We start from the raw sequence: 20,648 nt of genomic DNA, 5'->3' as shown, positions 1-20,648 counted from the left end.
TCCCACTTCCCTTGAATATCCAGCAGAGGGCAGCATTGTGTCATTGGCGCAGGTTGCGATTTCTCGTTAAAGTTGTTTTTAGTGCGCGTGCGTGTGAGAGAAAAGGAGGTTAGCTTCTGTGCGGTGTTTAGCGGCTAGCCTGTGCTGTGCCGTGCTGTGCCAGCAGCGGCTAAGAAGATGCACACAGCTAGTGCTGTGTACAATATAGAGGTGCCTGCGAGCTAACATATGTTTATATATGTAGGAAAACTGCCGACACCTTTCGACACTAACGCTCGCAGAAATGGCTGGGATTATTAAAAAGCAAATCCTGAAACATTTGTCAAGGTAAGTGTCAGGTTCGGGTTAGTGTTAGCCAGTTAGCCCAGCTGTATTGTTGCAACGTTACTGCTCACAACCACAGCAAAGGTTAGTTGGCTGCGATTTGTCATCTGCATGTAGTCAGAGTAATTTGATGTCCACGTTGGTTTAGTGCTCCACATTGAAGCAGCGACTTGCAAATAACGGTTAGAAAGTGTAAAGAGGCAGTGAACGACACAGGGTGCCAATCTACTTTCCCAATCATGTGTATGTTATTTACAGGGTTATAGACTACATACTGCCTTGCTTTTTAAACGGTTATGTCCATGCTATAGCGTTCACTGGGGTGAAAATATAATGGTAACACAGATTTGACAAAATTCACTCGATCTACAGTTAATGAATGTCTGTATTTTATTCATACAGGGGTCAGGAATGAGTTTTTGACAGTTATTTAAAAGAAAAAAATTCATATTGAATGGGTTTATTGTCAGTGCATGAATAAATCTCATCTTCACGGCATAAAAGGCATGGGAAAGGGAAAGCAAAGCTCTAAATCGGCAATGTTATGGTGGAAGTACACGTCATTTTATCTATCTTTGTCCTGCAGACATATTTGTCAGGATGATAAAAAGCATGTCTGTCCTAAGCCGTAATAAATGAATGAATTGTTGTTATCAGTCCATGTTTGCTATTAGAGTTGTCAGGAATATCCCTGTCTCAGACGTCACCTTATTTTCAGACTTAATAACAATGTATTCTTTACATCTGACCTGATTATACTTCCTCAGGAGACAGCCTCCGATTTTGTGATGCACAGTCAACTTTTTTTAGGTGGTGGTGTTGGAGAATGTGTTCTCAGCTATTGCTTAACAACTGCTTACAGTTGTTAAGAAATGAATTTGGGTGGGAGAGCAATGAAGAAATGTGTATAAAAGGTCTCAAAAGCTAAATGGGATAAAGAGTAAAGTTGATGAGCCTGGACAGTGGATGTCTGCTCAGTTAGAGGCTTTGCATTTGACTAACAGCTATTCTCCTCGTTGTTGTCTCTGTCACTAAATAATTAAAGCAAAATTTGCAGAAGAAAGGACAGAGTGGACATCAAAGGTTGACATGCAAGCACATTCTCAGCTTGCCATAGCTTGTTCTATGATAGCAAATGATCCAATCATCTCTTCAATTTCATCTTTTCATCCTGCTGTTGATATAAATCACTTAAAACCTCAAAGTGCAGTCTGCTGGACAGTGGTGGCCCATGGGAACGTTATATGCTCCCTGCAATCACGAAAATAAGGCACTTCTGTACATTTCATCCATAGTCATCAGTTTCAGACTATTTTGTTGTAGCCATCAAAGCAGACTAAACCATCTGAATATTAACAAATACAGCTGGTGTCAAGAAGTGTAAAAGCCACTTAACTAATAATTAAAAAGCCATAAATGGGAAAAGGCAATTACTAACACAAACCACTATTTGCTAAATGTGTTTGTTTTGTGCAGCTCTTAACTAACAGTTGTCAACACTTTGAAAACCCATGTTTTAAAGCATTTTCAATGTTTTTTTCTGTAGTTCACTAAGATTTTTAATTTTTCCTTGTGAGTATCTGACTCAGTAAAGCACTTATCCTGTAACATCGTGGTCATTTCATAAATGGTCAAATCATATTCTGCTTACTTTGCATTCAAGGTAATGACAAGAAGTTAAACATGCATAACAAGCATATAATTGATTAAACTTGACTTCCTCAGCCAGATTGAAGTTAACCATTTAGTTAACTGTGAACTACATTGTTTATTGTTTAACCAATTTAGTATTCTGTAACTGTACAGCTAAGCAGTTGGGCTTTTGGATAAGTATGAACAACCCTGGAGAACTTTGGACTGTCATTTCAAAGTTGTATTGTATTTTCAGCCATATGAAGTAGGTCTACGCCCCAGGCTTGACTCACTGATGTCTGTTGGGGTTAATGTGAAAAGCAGCAGAGCGGGTTTTTTCTGCAATAGATAATGAGCCATTATTTTGTTGCTTCATATAAAAAAAGAAGCTGGAGCTCACTGGCTTCTCACGTTTATCAGGAAAAGCATGTTATCAGATGATGCTAAGTTTTATAGTTTAAAGAACATCCTGAACTGTGAGCTACAATCTGTAGCTCTAATCAAATGACACTTAGTCCTCATTTTAAGCAATGTCTCACAGCTGATTATTGAAATGTCACACACATTTTTCAGAGTGGTGTTTCAGCCATGTAATGTAGGTGGAAAAAAACCAAAAACAAATCAATATTCCAGTTTTCTGCTATTTCTGCTACATTTACCCTGAGTTGGTTGAATTTTTATTCCTGGCTTTTGGAGCTTGCTACCTTAGACCCTTTGAAGAGGGTGCTCTAGATGGGAGTGCAGCTGGAGGACTTTATTAAGAATGCTGGTGCCTCTCAGGATGAGTCATCCAGTTGCACTACTTCAAAAGCATCTTGCCTCCATATTTGCATTATTCAATTTGAGGTATTTCTGTCTCACAGATCATCAGTGGCATATGCTGGTGTTTCCTAGATGTATCCTATTTAAACTTTTTCCAGTTTTATTCTGTATGTATTCACTCTGAAACATTATATTTGAACTGGTTTGTTTAGGTTTACGAAGAATCTGTCCCCGGACAAAATCAATCTGAGTACTCTAAAGGGGGAGGGGCAGTTGTCCAACCTCGAGCTTGATGAAGAGGTTCTGCAGAACATGCTTGACCTGCCTACATGGCTGGCTGTAACCCGGGTCTACTGCAACAAGGCTGCCATCAGGGTATGTTAATATTGATCCCTGTAAATGGTCTAACAGTTGATGTGCTTTTCAAAGAAGACTATAGTAGAACAAACCTGTCACACATCGGATACGTACATCATGTGTTTGTCTCATAGTTCTTTTTTTTTAATTCAACAAAAGTATATGGTGTTTATTAGTGTCACAGAAATAGATTTTAGCATTCATAGTCCACTGAATCTTAGAGGAAATGAGCAGTGGCAGAACCACAAAGATGAGCACGACTAGAGGCACTGCTGTGAATGTTGTTATCCTTCAAACCATTACTGTTTGTTGATAATAGACAGGCAAGCCATGATTCACAGGGACACCAAAGCCTGCAGGCTAGAGTGATCCTGAGATACAGTAGCTAGTGTATATTTACAGTGGGGCAAAAAAGTATTTAGTCAGCCACCGATTGTGCAAGTTCCCCCACTTAAAATGATGACAGAGGTCAGTAATTTGCACCAGAGGTCACTTCAACTGTGAGAGACAGAATGTGAAAAAAAATCCATGAATTCACATGGTAGGATTTTTAAAGAATTTATTTGTAATCAGGGTGGAAAATAAGTATTTGGTCACCTCAAACATGGAAAATCTCTGGCTCTCACAGACCTGTAACGTCTTCTGTAAGACGCTTTCTGTCCCCCATCGTTACCTGTATGAATGGCACCTGTTTGAACTCATCATCTGTATAAAAGACACCTGTCCACAGCCTCAAACAGTCAGACTCCAAACTCCGCCATGGCCAAGACCAAAGAGCTTTCGAAGGACACCAGGAAAAGTATTGTAGACCTGCACCAGACTGGGAAGAGTGAATCTACAATAGGCAAGCAGCTTGGTATGAAAAAATCAACTGTGGGAGCAATCATCAGAAAATGGAAGACATACAAGACCACTGATAATCTCCCACGATCTGGGGCTCCACGCAAGATCTCATCCCGTGGGGTCAAAATGATCATGAGAACGGTGAGCAAAGATCCCAGAACCACACGGGGGGACCTGGTGAATGACCTGCAGAGAGCTGGGACCAAAGTAACAAAGGTCACCATCAGTAACACACTACAACAGCAGGGAATCAAATCCCACAGTGCCAGACGTGTTCCGCTGCTGAAGCCAGTGCATGTCCAGGCCCGTCTGAAGTTTGCCAGAGAGCACATGGATGATACAGCAGAGGATTGGGAGAATGTCATGTGGTCAGATGAAACCAAAGTAGAACTTTTTGGTATAAACTCAACTCGTCGTGTTTGGAGGAAGAAGAATACTGAGTTGCATCCCAAGAACACCATACCTACTGTGTAGCATGGGGGTGGGAACATCATGCTATGGGGCTGTTTTTCTGCCAAGGGGACAGGACGACTGATCCATGTTAAGGACAGAATGAATGGGGCCATGTATCGTGAGATTTTGAGCCAAAACCTCCTTCCATCAGTGAGAACTTTGAAGATGAAACGAGGCTGGGTCTTCCAACATGACAATGATCCAAAACACACCGCCCGGGCAACAAAGGAGTGGCTCCGTAAGAAGCATTTGAAAGTCCTGGAGTGGCCTAGCCAGTCTCCAGACCTCAACCCCATAGAAAATCTGTGGCGGGAGTTGAAAGTCCGTGTTGCTCGGCGACAGCCCCAAAACATCACTGCTCTCGAGAAGATCTGCATGGAGGAATGGGCCAAAATACCAGCTACTGTGTGTGCAAACCTGGTAAAGACCTATAGTAAACGTTTGACCTCTGTTTTGCCAACAAAGGTTATGTTACAAAGTATTGAGTTTTATTTTGTTATTGACCAAATACTTATTTTCCACCCTGATTACGAATAAATTCTTTACAAATCCTACCATGTGAATTCATGGATTTTTCTTTCACATTCTGTCTCTCACATTGAAGTGTACCTCTGTGTGCAAATCTACTGACCTCTGTCATCATTTTAGGTGGGGGAACTTGCACAATCGGTGTCTGACTAAATACTTTTTTGCCCCACTGTAGCTCTCAGGATGTCTGATTTGTATTTCCAAAAAATCCAAACAACTTTCAAGTGGAATGGCAGTTTCTCTTGAAAAATCTTATCTTATCTGAAATATCTTAACACATATTTTAAAAAATTACTTAATGAATGCCTTTGCAAATAAATATTTACAATGAGCTGACCCAGCTGACTCTGGGTGATAACATCTCTTTTCCTCAGCTATTTGCTGACATTTACTTATTTAGTTTTATCAAATTGTCTTACTGTTTTCAAAAATGCACCAGACCCAACCTTGCAGCCCACACAAATATGAAGAATGTCTGCACCATTGAGTCTGCACCATTTTAATCAGCTTTGCTTTTGGTATGACTCTCTGGAATAACAGATGATTGATCTGTTAGTCACCTAAGTTACTAACTGCATTTGTTAGATGCCATACATTTTTGTACAGACATTCATGGTCCCCAAAGGATGGACCTTGTTGCGTGTGGTGATTTCCTCAGTTCTTCTGTAGGGTCACTGTTAGGATCACTAACAGGTCAGCATGTTGCTTTGTTCAGTATGTCAGTATATGACCACATCTATTGACATTCCTATAAATATTGGCCTTCTTTATTTTGAGTGCTACTTACCAAATGTCAGCAGCAGCCTAACACACCATATGCTTGTCTGCTATCTGTTGCCTGTGACATGTAGCACTTCAGTTACCATGCTAGACAGAGATGATGCTTAGAACTATTTCTAGTATTACTGTTTCCCAGTTAATTTGTTGTGCAGAAATATTACAGCGTGTCAGTTTTGGTCACAGCTGCTGTGTCATAATGTGTGAGCTTGCTTCTCACTATGTGCTTGCGAATGACAAAAACACAGAATGCTGCGGCAAGTGCTTGTGACTGACACTGTTGACCCTGCTGTCCTGTCTTTTCAGATACAATGGACAAAGTTGAAAACAAGCCCCATCTGCCTGGTAAGAATTGTGTTATTTTGGTCCTTATTCAGAGCTCATGCACATTTCTGCAACATTTAGCTTCCTTCTCATCTTTAATCCAAAATAACCTTACTCTAGGAAGACACTAGCAATATCCTGTTTTGCTATTGTACTGTTTATTTGACTGATAAGCATATAAAGATTATTATATTTATATGCTCAATTTTGGCTGCATCTCTAATTTGCTTGCTGAATTGTATTCTGACTGTTTGTGTCTCCTCTTATGTTTAGTTCTTAGACAAGGTCGAGGTAGAGATGAGGACATGTGAAGAACCTCGACCACCCAATGGCCCCTCTCCCATAGCTATAACAGCAGGCCAGAGGTAAGCTTTCACAAATTCTGTGCTAAAGAAACATTTTTGTTTTGTAATACTGTACTGCATCCCATGTCGTGTGTATTTACAGCGAGTATGGCTTTGCTGAAAAAGTAGTAGAGGGCATGTCTGTTAGGATCAACTCAATTACCATCAAGGTCCAGGCTAAGGCCTTCCACGCGTCCTTTGAGCTCTGGCAGCTACAAGGCAACAGCCTGAACCCCAAATGGCAACGTAGTGATCTTCGCTACACCCGGATCACTGATCCAAAGAGAGGAGAGGTACTTTATACACACAAACACTTTCATTTTCCTCCCGACACAGCTTCAGCACGATCCATTTTAGTCGTGTAATGTATTACTGAAAATAATGATCCACCACAGAAATCATGTTTGCTCATTAAGCCTGCTGTAAATGACTTCTGTGGTGTGTAATCAAGTCACATGGTCTGGTCTTTGGTAGCTGGAGACTATTTTGGGATAAACAGCCTTTTAGAATGAGAGTTTGTAATCCAGTTAAAAGCAAATGTCTGTTCCCTTTTCTCTTTGGTAACAATCATTCAAAATAACCATCACAACAAGTCTCGCATTGTTTATTTTATTTGGTTATAGTTTGATGGGTTTATCAATCAATCAATCAATCTTTATTTATAAAGCACTTTTCATACAGAAAAAATGTAGCACAAAGTGCTTTACATAGTTAAAAGCAGCCCACCCCACCCTCCAACGCACTCCCCACACTCTCAATACACATATATCCCCCCACCCCCACCCACACACACATACACACACGCGCACACTTAAAGAGTAAAAATTGGGCTGGGCTCGCATGAGCCAAGTGAGGAAACATTATAACAGAGAGCCGTCTGCACCGGGAGCCGGTCACAGACCGCAGCCTCCGGGCTGGGCACACAGCAGGAGGGAGGCCAAGGAGCCCCCCAACCAGGCTGAGAGGACCCCAGAGACCCAGCAGCCACGGTCAATAACAGCCCCGGTGCAGAGAGCGCCCTCCGAGGAAACACTGGAGATATGACGCAATACGATATATACAGGGTAAAATGATAAAATAAATAAGAACAGGATACAATATAAATATAAATAGAGTAAGAAGATTAAAAATGAATAAGAATAAAATCAAGAAATATTAGGTAAATCCTAAATTAATAATAGAATAACAGATAGAATAAATAAGCATAAAAAATAAATAAACGCTAAGTAAAAGCTAAATTAAAAAGGTGGGTCTTGAGCCTGTTCTTAAAAACATGTACATTCTCTGCGGCCCTGAGCTCCTCCGGCAGGCTGTTCCACAGACGAGGACCATACCACTGAAAAGCTGCCTCTCCGTGAGTATGTGTCCTGACTTTAGGGACGATCAAAAGGCCAGTACCAGAGGACCTCAGGGTCCGCGAGGGTTCGTATGGTAAAAGCAGATCTGAGAGATAAGAAGGCCCAAGACCATTAAGACATTTAAAAACCAATAAAAGAACTTTAAAATCGATCCTGAAACACACGGGGAGCCAGTGCAGCGATTCTAAAACCGGTGTAATGTGGGCCCGCCCTCTGGTCTTCATCAGCACGCGAGCTGCCGAGTTTTGCAAGAGTTGTAAAGTTGAAATATTCTTCTTAGGAAGACCAGAGAGCAGGGCATTACAGTAATCAATGCGACTGGTAATAAAAGCATGCATCAGCATCTCCGTGTTGGCCCGAGAGAGAATAGGGCGGACTCTGGCTATATTTTTTTGTATTTTTTTTATATGTATATTTTCCCATTCAGGTGCTGACATTCAAAGAAATTAACTGGCAAACTCTACGTATTGAGGCAGATGCCATTGAGAGCGATGACCAAGACCTAAGTAGCACCCCTTTAAGGCTCATCACCAACCAGGGGCGCATTCGCATTGCTCTTAAACGCAGGGTAAGATTGTAGTTGAGCCTTCATCTGCTTTTCTCACAGAGAACTGGTTTCAGATCAGAAACATTAAACCATCAATAAAAAAAATAAAATAAAATAAAATGTCCTTATGTCGTCATTGTTCTGCCCAGATAAAGGACTGTAATGTGCTGGCGTCAAAGCTGCTTTTCATCCTGGACGACCTGTTGTGGGTGCTGACAGACACTCAGCTCAAAGCCATCATCCATTATGCCAAATCTCTCAGTGAAGCAATGGAGAAATCTGCACAGCAGAGGAAAAGCATGGCTGCCGAATCCTTGCAGGTCTTTCCTTACTTTTTTTCTGCGTATAGTGTAAATCATTAAAAAAGAATTCCAATTTTTAAATCTGTGGATATAGTAATTCAGCAAGTTATGTTACAACAACAACAGAAAAGAAACATTCACTGATATTTGATAAAACTTACTTTTGTAAGACATTTTTTCCCAGTTTTGTTAAATCATCATCTTGGTCATTTTAAATGTGTTGCCTCTTCTGTGGTTTAGACTGCCCCACCATCTCCCAGCCTCCAGAGTCTGTGGACAGAACCCCAACCGGCTCCCACAGGCACCCCCAGCAACATCAGCCAATACTTTGATCTCTTTGATGTCAAAGAGTCTTCTTACCACACCTTCATCTCACGCTTGGACTTACACATATGCAATGACAGTTCTTCAATGGATGAAGGTTAGAAGGAAGTGTCTTACCATGTGCTGCTGTCTTGTAACTAAGTTTTTCTGTGTTGTCTGCACATGGTAATCACTTAAATATATGAAATTATTCAGCATTTGAAGAGTAATTGCTGTCAGGCTGGTTTTAAAACTCTTGTCATGTGATATTACATAGATGAGCCTCCCCCACCAGGCTTGCAGGGTGCCATGCAGCTGACCTTCAGGAAGCTAGGTTTTGACTACTATCCCGTCCACAGACCTGGTGAGTGTGACTGATTCTTTGACTCATTTAGCTGCAGTTTACCCTGAGGCTCTGTGCTCCTCCCACTAAAGCCACAGCATTCATTCGGGACTAGCTCTTAGGAGGATTACTGTTCAAGCAGACTAATGGCATGGGAGACTGTTCTCAGTGCTGTTCCTCTGTGGAATTACTGAAATGTTGAATGTAGAACAGCAGTCACCCTTGGAGCTCATTAAAGTAAATAAACCTCTTAAAAAAGGATCTTAAAAAAAATCTGTGTCATTAAGAATTATACCTGTTTGAAGTAAATATAAGAAGATATCAACATTAACACAATGCATGATTATGAAAGATGAGCAAATGTGTGCACATAGTGTGTATTTATACTGTACAGCGTGTGAACACTGACTTTGAAAAGTATCGACTCCTTTACTTTTTGAGTTGTAGATTTAAATCAAGTAAACATCTCTTTTGTGTTAGGATTCATTTAAACTGATACATTATGGAAAAATTGCAGTCTCTTAAAAAGTTGTTTAAGTCATAAATGCATAAATTTCAAATTTCCTTCACACTTTTTAGCCCCACTAACTCTGTAGCTCTGGCTGACGATAATTCAGCCCACCAGTTTAATATATACTGAAAGTACACTGAGCAGTATTATTGTTTGCCTACTGGTGGTGGTCAGAGGGCCCGGTGGCACCAGTGTCCGGCAGCCTCGCCTCTGTCAGTGCGCCCCAGGGCAGCTGTGGCTACAATGTAGCTTGCCATCGCCAGTGTGTGAATGTTTGTGTGAATGGGTGAATGACTGAATGTAGTGTGAAGCGCTTTGGGGTCCTTAAGGACTAGAAAAGCACTATACAAATGCAGGACATTTATTTCAGCATAGGTTAGAAGGTCTTATAATGACTTTTCCACTGGAACCACAATTAGTTTTACATTTGTGGCTTTGGTTGTGTGTACTCTCCAAAGCTGTTTGATTATCACTGCAAGAAAGTGCAGTGACAGAATGAACCATAATGAGTTTTGGGCTACAAAAAACATAGAATGAAGCCCAGCTGTAAAATTACACCAGTGTTAGCTTGGCACTTACAAGCTTGGTGATGCAGAAAATATATAAATGTTTATGTCCTTGGTTCTAGTCTGCTGCTAAGTTTTTATCATCATCATCACTTGATAGCATCTCTTACTAAAGAAGGCAGCACTCAAAACTGGGTTTCACAGCTCGGTGTTGTAACCACTGCCGTGATAACAAATATCTTTGACTGGAGTTTTATGTTGTGTCACTCCAGCTGTCACAAAGAAACACTGGCACAGCAGCACCAACCACAGCCAAAATGAATGCATCTTATAAGACATCATTTTATCTGATTTGCTGAAGCCACATGTTCCTCCTCGCTCGCTCCGTTCAGCTGAGCAGCTGCTGCTGTCGGTCCCTAAGTCGCGGCTGAAATGCAGAGGAGACCGTGCCTTTTCAATTGCGGCTCCGATGCTCTGGAATAACCTTCCCCTCCAAATTAGACAAGCGTCATCAGTGCAGGTCTTTAAGTCCAGATTGAAAACCTATTTTTATTCCCTGGCTTTTAACTCTGTAGGAAACTGACACCTTCTTATTTATTTTATTGTATGTAATGATTTTATGGTATTTTTAATTTGGTAGTTGTTTTGATCTGTGTTGTTCAGCACTTTGGTCTGCCTGGTGTGTTCTTAAAGTGCTATACAAATAAACGATGATGATGATGATGATGATGATGATGAAGACAAACAAAGTTTATTAAAAAGCAGTAAAATTAAATCCTCGTTTAAGTTGGGGTATTTGGTGGCCTATAATCAAAAAATCCAAAAACCTTCCCTTTGTTTAGAAGTCTTTTATCTGTCATGTGGTCAATCCCAAAGGTTTGTAATGTAGCTGGACTACTGTTATTGAAGTCAAGTCATTTAGTACTTGACTTCTAGAAAAGATCCAGTGTGTTCTTGAATGTTTAACGCCTCGATGAAGGCTTGTATGCAGAAACACAGCAGAGTTTTTATAGGTTAAACATGGCCATGCCATGAAAATAAAGGCATTTTAAATTTTATATAAAAAATAAGAGCCTTGGACCTCTTTGATTTTGATTGAGAGTCTTCTGACTTGCCATGTAATGCAACCAGAAGATCAAACTAAAAATAAATAAATAAAATACATTGATTGTATCTTATTTGTCTAATACATTCTTTTGTCATTATGTACTTACAGTATAAAACATGTGACATTCCCACCAGCTACTGCTGAACGTATCATATGTCTAGGGTTTTTTTTTATCACTGTTGGAATGCTGATACACCAGGGTGATGGCCATTATACCTGTTTAACATCATGATGTTTGTATTCACGTTGTGTCATTTCTGACGTTACCATTTCATCACTTTACAGCCTCACAGAGCAGGAACAGTTTACATGCAAAATATATCATTGAAATCTTTATGTAGTATAAATAATATCATGAAAACGTACAATAAAGGTTAAAATGTATATAAATACGTTACTTATTTTAGATTCTTAGATTTCAGCTTTAATGGTTTCTCTGGGTTTTCTTTGCTTGTTTGTTTGTTTGTTTGTTTGTTTAAAAAAAAAACAACCTTTATGGCATGCTGTATTGTTTTCTACGCTCTACTATTGAAAATAATGACCTTGTCTTTTTTGTTGTTGTTGATCTATATTTTTTTCTGATATGCATCATTGTTTTGTGTAGCTATTTACATAGTACAACAAATTTTAATCTCTAAAACTAGTTTAACTGTAGCGTGACTGCTGAATCACAACTGCCTCTTGTTGCTATTCTTGCACAGCTGATGGGTGTCGACACTGGGAACGTCACAGTGGAGCCATGGAGGCCCACGCGCAGTGGGCCGGGAAACTACTGCAAGAGTATCAGAGAAGAGTTGAAGCTTCAGGGATCCCTGGACCACATACTGAAATTCCCCAGTCAGCCAAGGATTCCCCTGCAAAAACAGCACAAGGTATGAGTAATACTTGAGGTACTGCTTATCTTGGTAAAGTTCTTTAACTTTAGTTTAGATTGAGCCCTAAATAAAGATAAAAACTTTATAGATGGAGTGAAAAGTCAGTGCTGATGATATTAGCAACAGTCATCTTATAAAACAACTTCATGTCAAGGTTCACTTAATAGCTTTTAATAGATATATATATGACTGCGTAACATTATTCATGCACACCGGTAGATTAATTACTTGTTTACCTCCTTCATCACAACGGCCTACTATAAATTATTATTAAAAGATATTATGGTGACCATTCACCAAAAAAATAACACATTTTAGGTCACAAATTCTTATGGAGAACTCTATTTTAGCTTGCAACTGAGCATTTAGTCATATATTTCAGATGGACAGCCAAGTCCCAAGTTAAACTCGTCTGAAAAAGAGCAGGCAGCCAGCAAGACTTCAGCTGCTTCGGGATCATCACTGAAGAGGCTGCGATCTAGCTGCGTGGTGATCAGGATGGATGATGTTGACATTCACCAGGCAAGTTTTTATCATTGTCTCATTTGATTTACTTGCTCTAACAGAAGCCTTACTCTTCTTACTAATTCCCTAATCCTAAGTAGAAGCAGTCGGGCCTTGCAGTTGGTTCAAACCGCAAAAGGTTCTGGCCAGTTTGTAGTCTTGGAGTCACGTGCTTGGCAGGGCTTATAGAGGAACCAAATGTCTCTTTCACACCAGCCACATGACATGGTCAATCTAAAATATTGGTACGTCAGCTCAGGGCGTCAGGTTGCTTTCTTGAACTGCGGTAATAGATAAGATAGTGATATAATTGCAATGATGACTATTACTGCATCAATATGATCGTTAGTGTGATAGGCAAAACGATTAATGAAATGTGGGTAGAATACCTCAGCACCAATACAAAAATCCCATCACATACATGTGACTTCTTTTGTCAGCTGTAATGCCACTCATTTGGAACAGAGAAAACCCCTTGCCACTTTGAAATACTCAGTCATGCTTGTTCTGCATTTTCACTTCAGATATTCTACACTTTTCATCATGAAAGAAAATATCCAGGGTTATTTTAGTTCAAGGCACTTGTACTTCCTCATTTTTAGAGCAAGAGACACCCAGGGGAAACTGTGTAAATGTTTGGTGTTTAGTTTAAATTTGGGACAGGAAATCATTTGATGTTCAGACTCAGGTGGTTTAGTTCTGTTTTCTTAAACCTCCCTCTACATCTGGCTAGTAATTCAGGATCTTTTGCTTCTTAATATATTTCAAATAAGGCAGTTTAGTCAAAATATAAATCCATCAATACTTCCAATAATACTTTTTTTTTCTTAACATTTAGGTGTCTACAAGAGGCCGACAAAACAAAAAGACCCAGTCTTTGTTATCCTGTAACCGTAAAGCGCTGCATTTACCAGACAACATACCAGCAGTTCATCTGCAGTTTACTGAATACTACTTTCCTGACAATCCCAATCTACCAGGTATTTATTTTTTATTTTTTTCATTAATATCACAGAAGGATTACTTCATTTTATGTGTATTGTATTCAATAATGCTGGTTTAATTTCTGTCTAATTCTGGATGTGTCTGGACTTCCCATATTTTCCTTCTTGCAGTGCCCACCTCAAACCTGTATGCCCAGTTAAACAGCCTCCAGCTTTGTGTTGACCCAGCTAGTGTGTTATGGATTAATTTGTTCACCAGGGGTCTCCTACACACCCTGGACCAGGTCAAAGCCTTCTACCATTTACAAGACAGTAACAAGTCTGATGAACATGTAGACATCCGCATGGATGCAGCTCAACTTAAGGTGAATACTCAACTGATTATAGTGTACTAATATTTTCTGGTTTTGGTCTTTTTTGTTACCAATCTTCGTTGTATTTTGTATAGAATTTTGAGCCAGTAATTTTCTGTTTATTTATATTTTTATAGCTGATAATACCCTTGGATTCATCCATACTGGACCATCCAGAACGTCCTCAGTCTCTTTCTGTCACTATACCCCAGATCATTCTCAGCAACACCCGCCACTGCCCTCATGGGTCTAATGTGGACCTCAATACTACATGTGAAAAGTTTGCCAGCTGCACCTTCTTCCAGTCCACACCACCTTGCCCTTACCCCAGAGACCTGAGTGCCTTCCACCCCATTCCTTCCATCTTCCTTCAACATGCTCAAGAGATGGAGCCCCAGCCTCTGGACAGAAAGCAGCTGCGATCCCAGGACATGTGGTCTCTCAGTCTGTCCCATGTTACATTAGGCTTTGATGGAGCACGGCGATTCCCCAAAGGCAAAACTCAGCCTTTTGTTGAGCCCTTTGCCATGTCTGTGTGGATGTGTCAGCCATGTGCCTTTAAAAGCGGTTCATTGTCTTCCTCCTCCAGTCCCAGCAAAACCCATCAGCTTTCTTCAGAGCAGGAGCCTCATCAGCAAGAGGCTACACTTGCTTCGGTCCATTTCCTGGCCCACACAATCACACCAGTGAAGATGTGGCTCAACCACTATCAGTACGTTGCACTGCTCAGGATGAAAGATGCAATGGCTCGCTTGGGAGCAGAGTTGGGCCGGGATATACGAGATGTTAAGCAGGCTCATGACCAGAAGACAAAAATGGCTACAGTTTGCCTTGCCCTTGTGGTGGACTCAGTGGAATTGGGTCTGCTTTTACCACCAGCCTGCACAGAGCCTGAAGAAGTCGTCCCCCACACTCCTGAAACAGACAGCCCCATAAGTGACTCTGACATCTCCCCATCTCATCACTCTGATGTTGTTCTTGAGGACAGTGGATTAGAAAACGGTATCTCCTCCATCAATACAGTTGGATTTGACCAGGATGAACAAGATGGAGGGGTGGAGGAGGCTTGTGAGGCTGTGGAGGAGGGTCCGGAGGCTCCTGTTCCCTCTCCTCCCCTCTCACCCGGACAGTCTGTAGTACTCTCCAGAGAACCGTCTACCTTCAGCCTTGAGGGAGAGCTGTCAAGCGCCATTAATGTCACCAAGGATGTGACCAAAGATGCCATTAGTGCCTCGCTGGACCTGACTAAAGGGGCATTTTCAATAACAAAAGATGCCTTTAGCATGTTGAGTCGTGGCTCGGGGATGAGCAAATTGTTCAGTCCACAGGCAAAGTAAGCGCTAGTACTCTCCTGCTTAATGCTGTTTTTTATGTCTGTGCACCTCATGTTTTTCATTGGATTTCCCTTAATCACAGATTGTGTCTGTATGTTCATAGGGAACAGGTTCAACGTTCAGAAGAGTCTCGTCAACAATCCATGAAGCCGTCTCCTTCCCAGCATTCCTTTGACAGTGCTATCTTGGATGGCAGCCTGCCTGATGAAAATCTTTCTGTGGATAGCGATATCAGTGACACTTTTGTTGTCCTCTTGGACTCAGGTGTTTAAATACTACCAAGATTCTACATACATTTCTCTGACATGCACAAGTGGCATCTACCATAACTTTGTTTCTTGTTCCAGAATCAGGAATGGAGTCCATGCGCCCTAACAGCACACCTGTTGGCAGTCGAGGCAGCCCAGCCCCAGGGACAGAGGGAGGCTCATCAGCTGATCTTAGCAGTTCCCTGTCCCAAAGTACAGAGGATGTCTCTCAGGACACGGTGGGTTATTGCGATCATATAACAAATTTCAGAAGTAGATTAAATTTGAATTTAATTTAGTTCATATTTTAACTTGTGATGTGCTGTTGTACAGTCCTCAGTGTTGTTGCTGATCCTGAGTGGAACATCTTGTACCATTGAGGTAAAGGGAGAAGACCAAGTTGTGGCTGTTGAAGCACAAACTCTTACCCCTGTACACATGGGTAATGTCAGACAGTCAGACGTGCTTGCTGGTGTCATTCAAAGTAAGCGATTATCTGTCATGCTGAAAAATAATTTTAGTCCCCTGTTCATCTATGCCATGGCCTCATTTAATGTTTACTCATGACATGCTTCTTTTCCTGTTTACTTGTTTGTGGGTTGATAATTATATTCAGAAAAAAACAAAATTATGTTTGATTCTTAGTGCGATTGGGCTTAAGAAAAATCAAAAATGAATAGGTTCTGTTTCTTTCATAGCTTTTTGTCTCATAAACAATCCTTCATAATGAACCCATAAAAACATACTTTATACAGGGACTGTATACAGTGCTGTGAAAAAGTGTTTGTCCCCTTCCAGATTTTTTTTTTTAATATTAACCACATCAAACAATATATTAAACAAAGATAATCCAAGTAAATACAAAATTTTGTTTTGTATTTGATTTTTTAAAAAGTAAAATTACATTTTTAATTTAAATTTATAAATTACTCCAAGAATACTCAATTTTCATCCAGGAAGTCACAAAAGAACCCAGAACAGCTTAAGATCAATAAGAAAAAACTGGCCCAAAATGGGATCTGTGGAAGATTTCCAAGGTCAAAGCCACTACTGAACAACAACAACAACAACAAAAAAACACAATGGCGTGTCTCACCTTTAGCAAAAAACATCTTGATGATGCCCAAAACCTTTGAGAAAATACTCTGTGCACTGATGTTACAGACTGGATCTGGACGACTTGCCATAATTGATGGAAACATGAATTTAAAAAAAAACAAAAACGGTCTTGGAGTGGCCTAGTGCTTTGATATGACCTTAAATCTCCATTCATGCTCATAAATATTCCACTGTGGCTGTGAAAGACTCACTGTGAGTTATTGCAAATGTTTGATTACATTTCCCATTGTCAAGGGTGGCACAACCAGTTTTGTGGCACAAGGAGACAATAAATTTTTCTCATAGGGCCAGGTGGATTTAGATACTTTTTCACTTAATACAGGAAATCCACTGCATTTTGTAGTTTCTCAGGTTTTCTCTAACATTAAAGGTTATTTATTCTGAAACGTGTATGACAAATATCCAGAAACCTAGAAGTTAGTAAGGAGGGTTTCACAGCACTGTATGCACATATTAGCTCAGCCTAAAATATTGAACTAGATTAGTTAATGTTGGGAGAGCATGCTGGAACCTGAGTTCTGTGTGCGTTCTCAGAATGGTTTACAAATGTACCTTTTTTTTTCTTTTGTTGTGCAGCACCAGTTTTGCCAGTCCAGAAGCAGAGTAGGGAGGGTAGCAGTGCCTCTCCAGCATTGTGCATGCGGGCGGAAATGGGTCCAGCTGCAGCTCGGCGCTCTGCTCTGGCTGAATCACTGGGCTTTCTGGATGTGAGAGTGCAAGACTGTCAGGCTGAGTTGTTAGCCTCAACAGTTACTAACATTGGTCCTTTCCTTGAAGACGAATTCAGCGTTGACGGTCAGCCAATGCAGTTGCACATGAGCAACGTCACCATCACGATGAAGGTAAGTGTCTTTCTGTCCTCGTGGCATGTGAAGTGTTTGCTTTGGATGTCGGTATCTGTTGAGTCACAAAAACTCCACTAAAATATTTTCAACGTTAACCTTTCAAAAGAACTTTTTTTAAAATTAATTCATTAATTAATTTTTGTTTCAAGGATGATGGCCCCAGAATATACCCCACAGCCCCCCAACCTGTTCCAGCCACATTCATTGTAGATGAGCTGGTTCTCGAGCGTAGTGATGATGGCATCATGAGAGTCAGAGGTGAGCAAGAAAAGCACGCTTTTCAACGTGAATTTTGTTCACCATGATGAATTTTAGATTCTTGATCATGAACCTTGAAACCACAAAGACCCAGCTATAGAGTATCAGCTGTCACAGTTCGAAAGAAAGATGAACAGAAACTGATCATCACTATTTTCCTTTCTGGCTGCAGCTGGAGGTGGAGGCTCTAAAGCATTAGGAGATTTCCCAGAAACTGGTGGGGATAACCCTAACAACTCTTTCGCTGTTCAACAGCAGAGTGAGGTAATGTGTATATAATGATGTGTTGCTCTGTAATGTACTGCTTTCTGGGGCTCAAATTTGTGTGTGTATCTTTGACTTTTATTTATTTTTAGTGGGGTCAAGATATTTAAAACTCAGCTCAGTTAGATTAACTATTAATTTTTAAATACAGGTGTAAAACTAGTGCCCTCTTACTTACAGCGATGTGTCTTAAATGCACAGAGTTATGTAATGGTAGTGCTTTCAGAATCACATATCAGCCCGCATGGTCTGTAGCTAACTAATCCATTAATCCTGTTGTTGCAGATACAACCACTGGAGTCACAGCTCTGTGAGGTACAGGCTGCACTTACTCAGGCTCTCAGAGAGAAAGAGCGCCTCCTGCTGGAAGTCAGGAAGTATGACCCCAAATTTACCCTCTGAACTTCATTGTGCTTGACTTCTGAATCTGTCGCTGCTGGGATTGGTCAGGCTGAATGTCGGGAACCAGCATGACTCACTCATGTCTGGACATCAGACATGTCTCAAAAGAAGAGGAATCCAAGATGAGTGTTTGGATTACTTCCTTTGTTTTATTTATGAAATTACAAAAAAAAAAAAGCCACTTATAACAATTACTGGATGGGGAAGTTGGTGAACTAACATAGGTACATTAATGCTCTAGATAATCCTCACTGCTGTAAACAGATCTTCTTCTTCTGGTTATTTCTCATCCAAATAAGTGTGGACGGTAAACTTGTTGTGTGGTTTTAGTGTTTTGTCATGCAGCATGCAAAGGTACATATTATTAAGCTTTAATTCTCTCTAGTGAGTGTTTGCGTTACAACAGTATTACACACATAAAACATGCCAAAACCTCTTTTCACATGCACTGACACTGCCAGACAGCTGCTAGTTCATCTCAATACGTCACAAATGCATGCTGCCTGAACAGTGCTAATTTACATGTAGCACATATACATACTGACAGTAAGAGAGCTAGACTTAGTAACGAAGATTACTTTTGTTAATTGTAAAGTAAACTTGTGGGGTTTTTTTCCCACTTGGTGGAAAATGTGTTTTGACAAGTAGGGAAAAAAGCACTTTAAAAGCAGGGGGAAAAAAGCGTACCTCCACTGCTTTCATGGCGAGCCTGATTCATTTCAAATTCCACCTGGTTATTTGATCAACAGGGGGGCATGGTTACGCATAGAGGCTGAATCGTTCCCCAGTGTTATATGTATATATTTTTTTTTAGTTGCAAAATGTTGATTATGCTTCTTTGGTACTGTGAAATGATGTGCTCTGTGGCTGAATGTCCAATGAAGGCAATGTGCCTTTCCCTTGACGGTAGAGAGGTTGCACACAAGGTTCAATTTATTGACCTGATTGGATTTGTCAGTCCAGTTCTCTGGCATAAAGACATCTGAGAATATACCAGCTAGCAATGGTATAGTACCTGTGCTCTTTAATTGTGTTTTGTAGCTTACCAGGAAACAACTCAGACTGATAGTGTTATTACTTCTGTACACATGTATTGTGTGTAGTGATTTGACATCATAGACTTGACTTCATTTTGTGTGTTGTTTTACTGCCTGTGTTTTGTTTTTAAGCTTTGACTTATTACATTGTATTCAAGCCATATCAATCAAAGAAGGTGACATTTATAAGAACTATGGTACTGATAATGTAATGTATATTTGTCAGATTTACTACAACACTCATATTTAACTGTATTTAATCCTAATCTGCAGATATGATCTTTTCAGGCCAGTTGCAAGTTTAAATTTCTGTCCCTTCCCATTATCCACAAATCTGTTACATGGATTTGAAGCGATTGACTTGTTTATCCAAGACTGGTTGGGTAAACTTTTCATGAAGCTGTCAGTTACATTTTATCTAAAAGTGTCTTAATGTTAAATTAGCGTTTTGTTATTTTGCCTTTTGGCAGGGGTTTAATGGTTGCACAGCTGTCACAGAAATCTTCCACTCACTTAAACTCATAACGGTCCTTCTGAGACCTCTGGTGGTGTTGACTTGTCAGCATACACTTCATTTAAAATGTTATTTATCATTTTAATTTTTTTAGCAAATTTACAGCCTGTGACCGACATTTTATGTTATTAAAGAGGAATGTTAGATGTCAAAGCAATAGACACTCGAGTTTATCCACAAACATGACAAAGAACCGTAACACTACACTTTTTTGATGTGGAGTTCTTTAGTTCACGGGGTGATCAATTACCTGTGTATTTCAAAATACCCTCAATCTATACATGTAATAGAACATAGACTGCCTTTTAACCTCATTATCACTTAGAGATGTGATATTTCTCAGCTGTTGGTGTTTGCTTTTGCATGCCTGTAGTAGACGGATATATTGGTACGGAATTGAACGTGCCGTGCTGGATGCATCATGTAGCTCTGAGGTTTACCCAGTTTCTTTCTCCTCAGTCAGGCTTCCATGTTTAGTAGCATTTTTGTTCCACAAAAAAAAAACAACAACTGGTGCTTTAAGTTAAATCTGCTCATTACCTGTTACACCAGAGTTTATTTGCACTCCAGAGCAGGCCAGGGTTTCTATGTAAATCTAACTTTTTCCCAGTGTGCCATGCAGAAAGGAA

The 20,648-nt window shown here is 40.3% G+C and overlaps 1 protein-coding gene across 1 annotated transcript; it reads left to right on the top strand.

The window, feature by feature from the left end:
- The first annotated feature begins 114 nt into the window (after positions 1 to 114).
- On the top strand, positions 115 to 20,558 carry uhrf1bp1 (UHRF1 binding protein 1). The gene is made up of 21 exons (XM_040008165.1): positions 115 to 327; positions 2,931 to 3,093; positions 5,983 to 6,021; positions 6,274 to 6,365; positions 6,448 to 6,637; positions 8,130 to 8,270; positions 8,399 to 8,569; positions 8,792 to 8,972; positions 9,132 to 9,218; positions 12,024 to 12,194; positions 12,580 to 12,719; positions 13,540 to 13,681; positions 13,817 to 14,010; positions 14,136 to 15,331; positions 15,436 to 15,596; positions 15,680 to 15,819; positions 15,914 to 16,064; positions 17,276 to 17,541; positions 17,694 to 17,802; positions 17,975 to 18,066; positions 18,352 to 20,558. Exons 1-21 carry the CDS (start codon positions 284 to 286, stop codon positions 18,466 to 18,468), a joined length of 3,987 nt encoding a protein of 1,328 aa, XP_039864099.1. The 5' UTR covers positions 115 to 283; the 3' UTR covers positions 18,469 to 20,558.
- The last annotated feature ends 90 nt before the right edge of the window (positions 20,559 to 20,648 follow it).

This window comes from Simochromis diagramma, unplaced genomic scaffold (genome assembly GCF_900408965.1).
Source record: "Simochromis diagramma unplaced genomic scaffold, fSimDia1.1 OVJJ01000545.1, whole genome shotgun sequence".
Classification (NCBI taxonomy): Eukaryota; Metazoa; Chordata; class Actinopteri; order Cichliformes; family Cichlidae; genus Simochromis; species Simochromis diagramma.
Note: the sequence above shows the minus strand (reverse complement) of the source record. Positions and strands in the feature narration are given on the sequence as shown.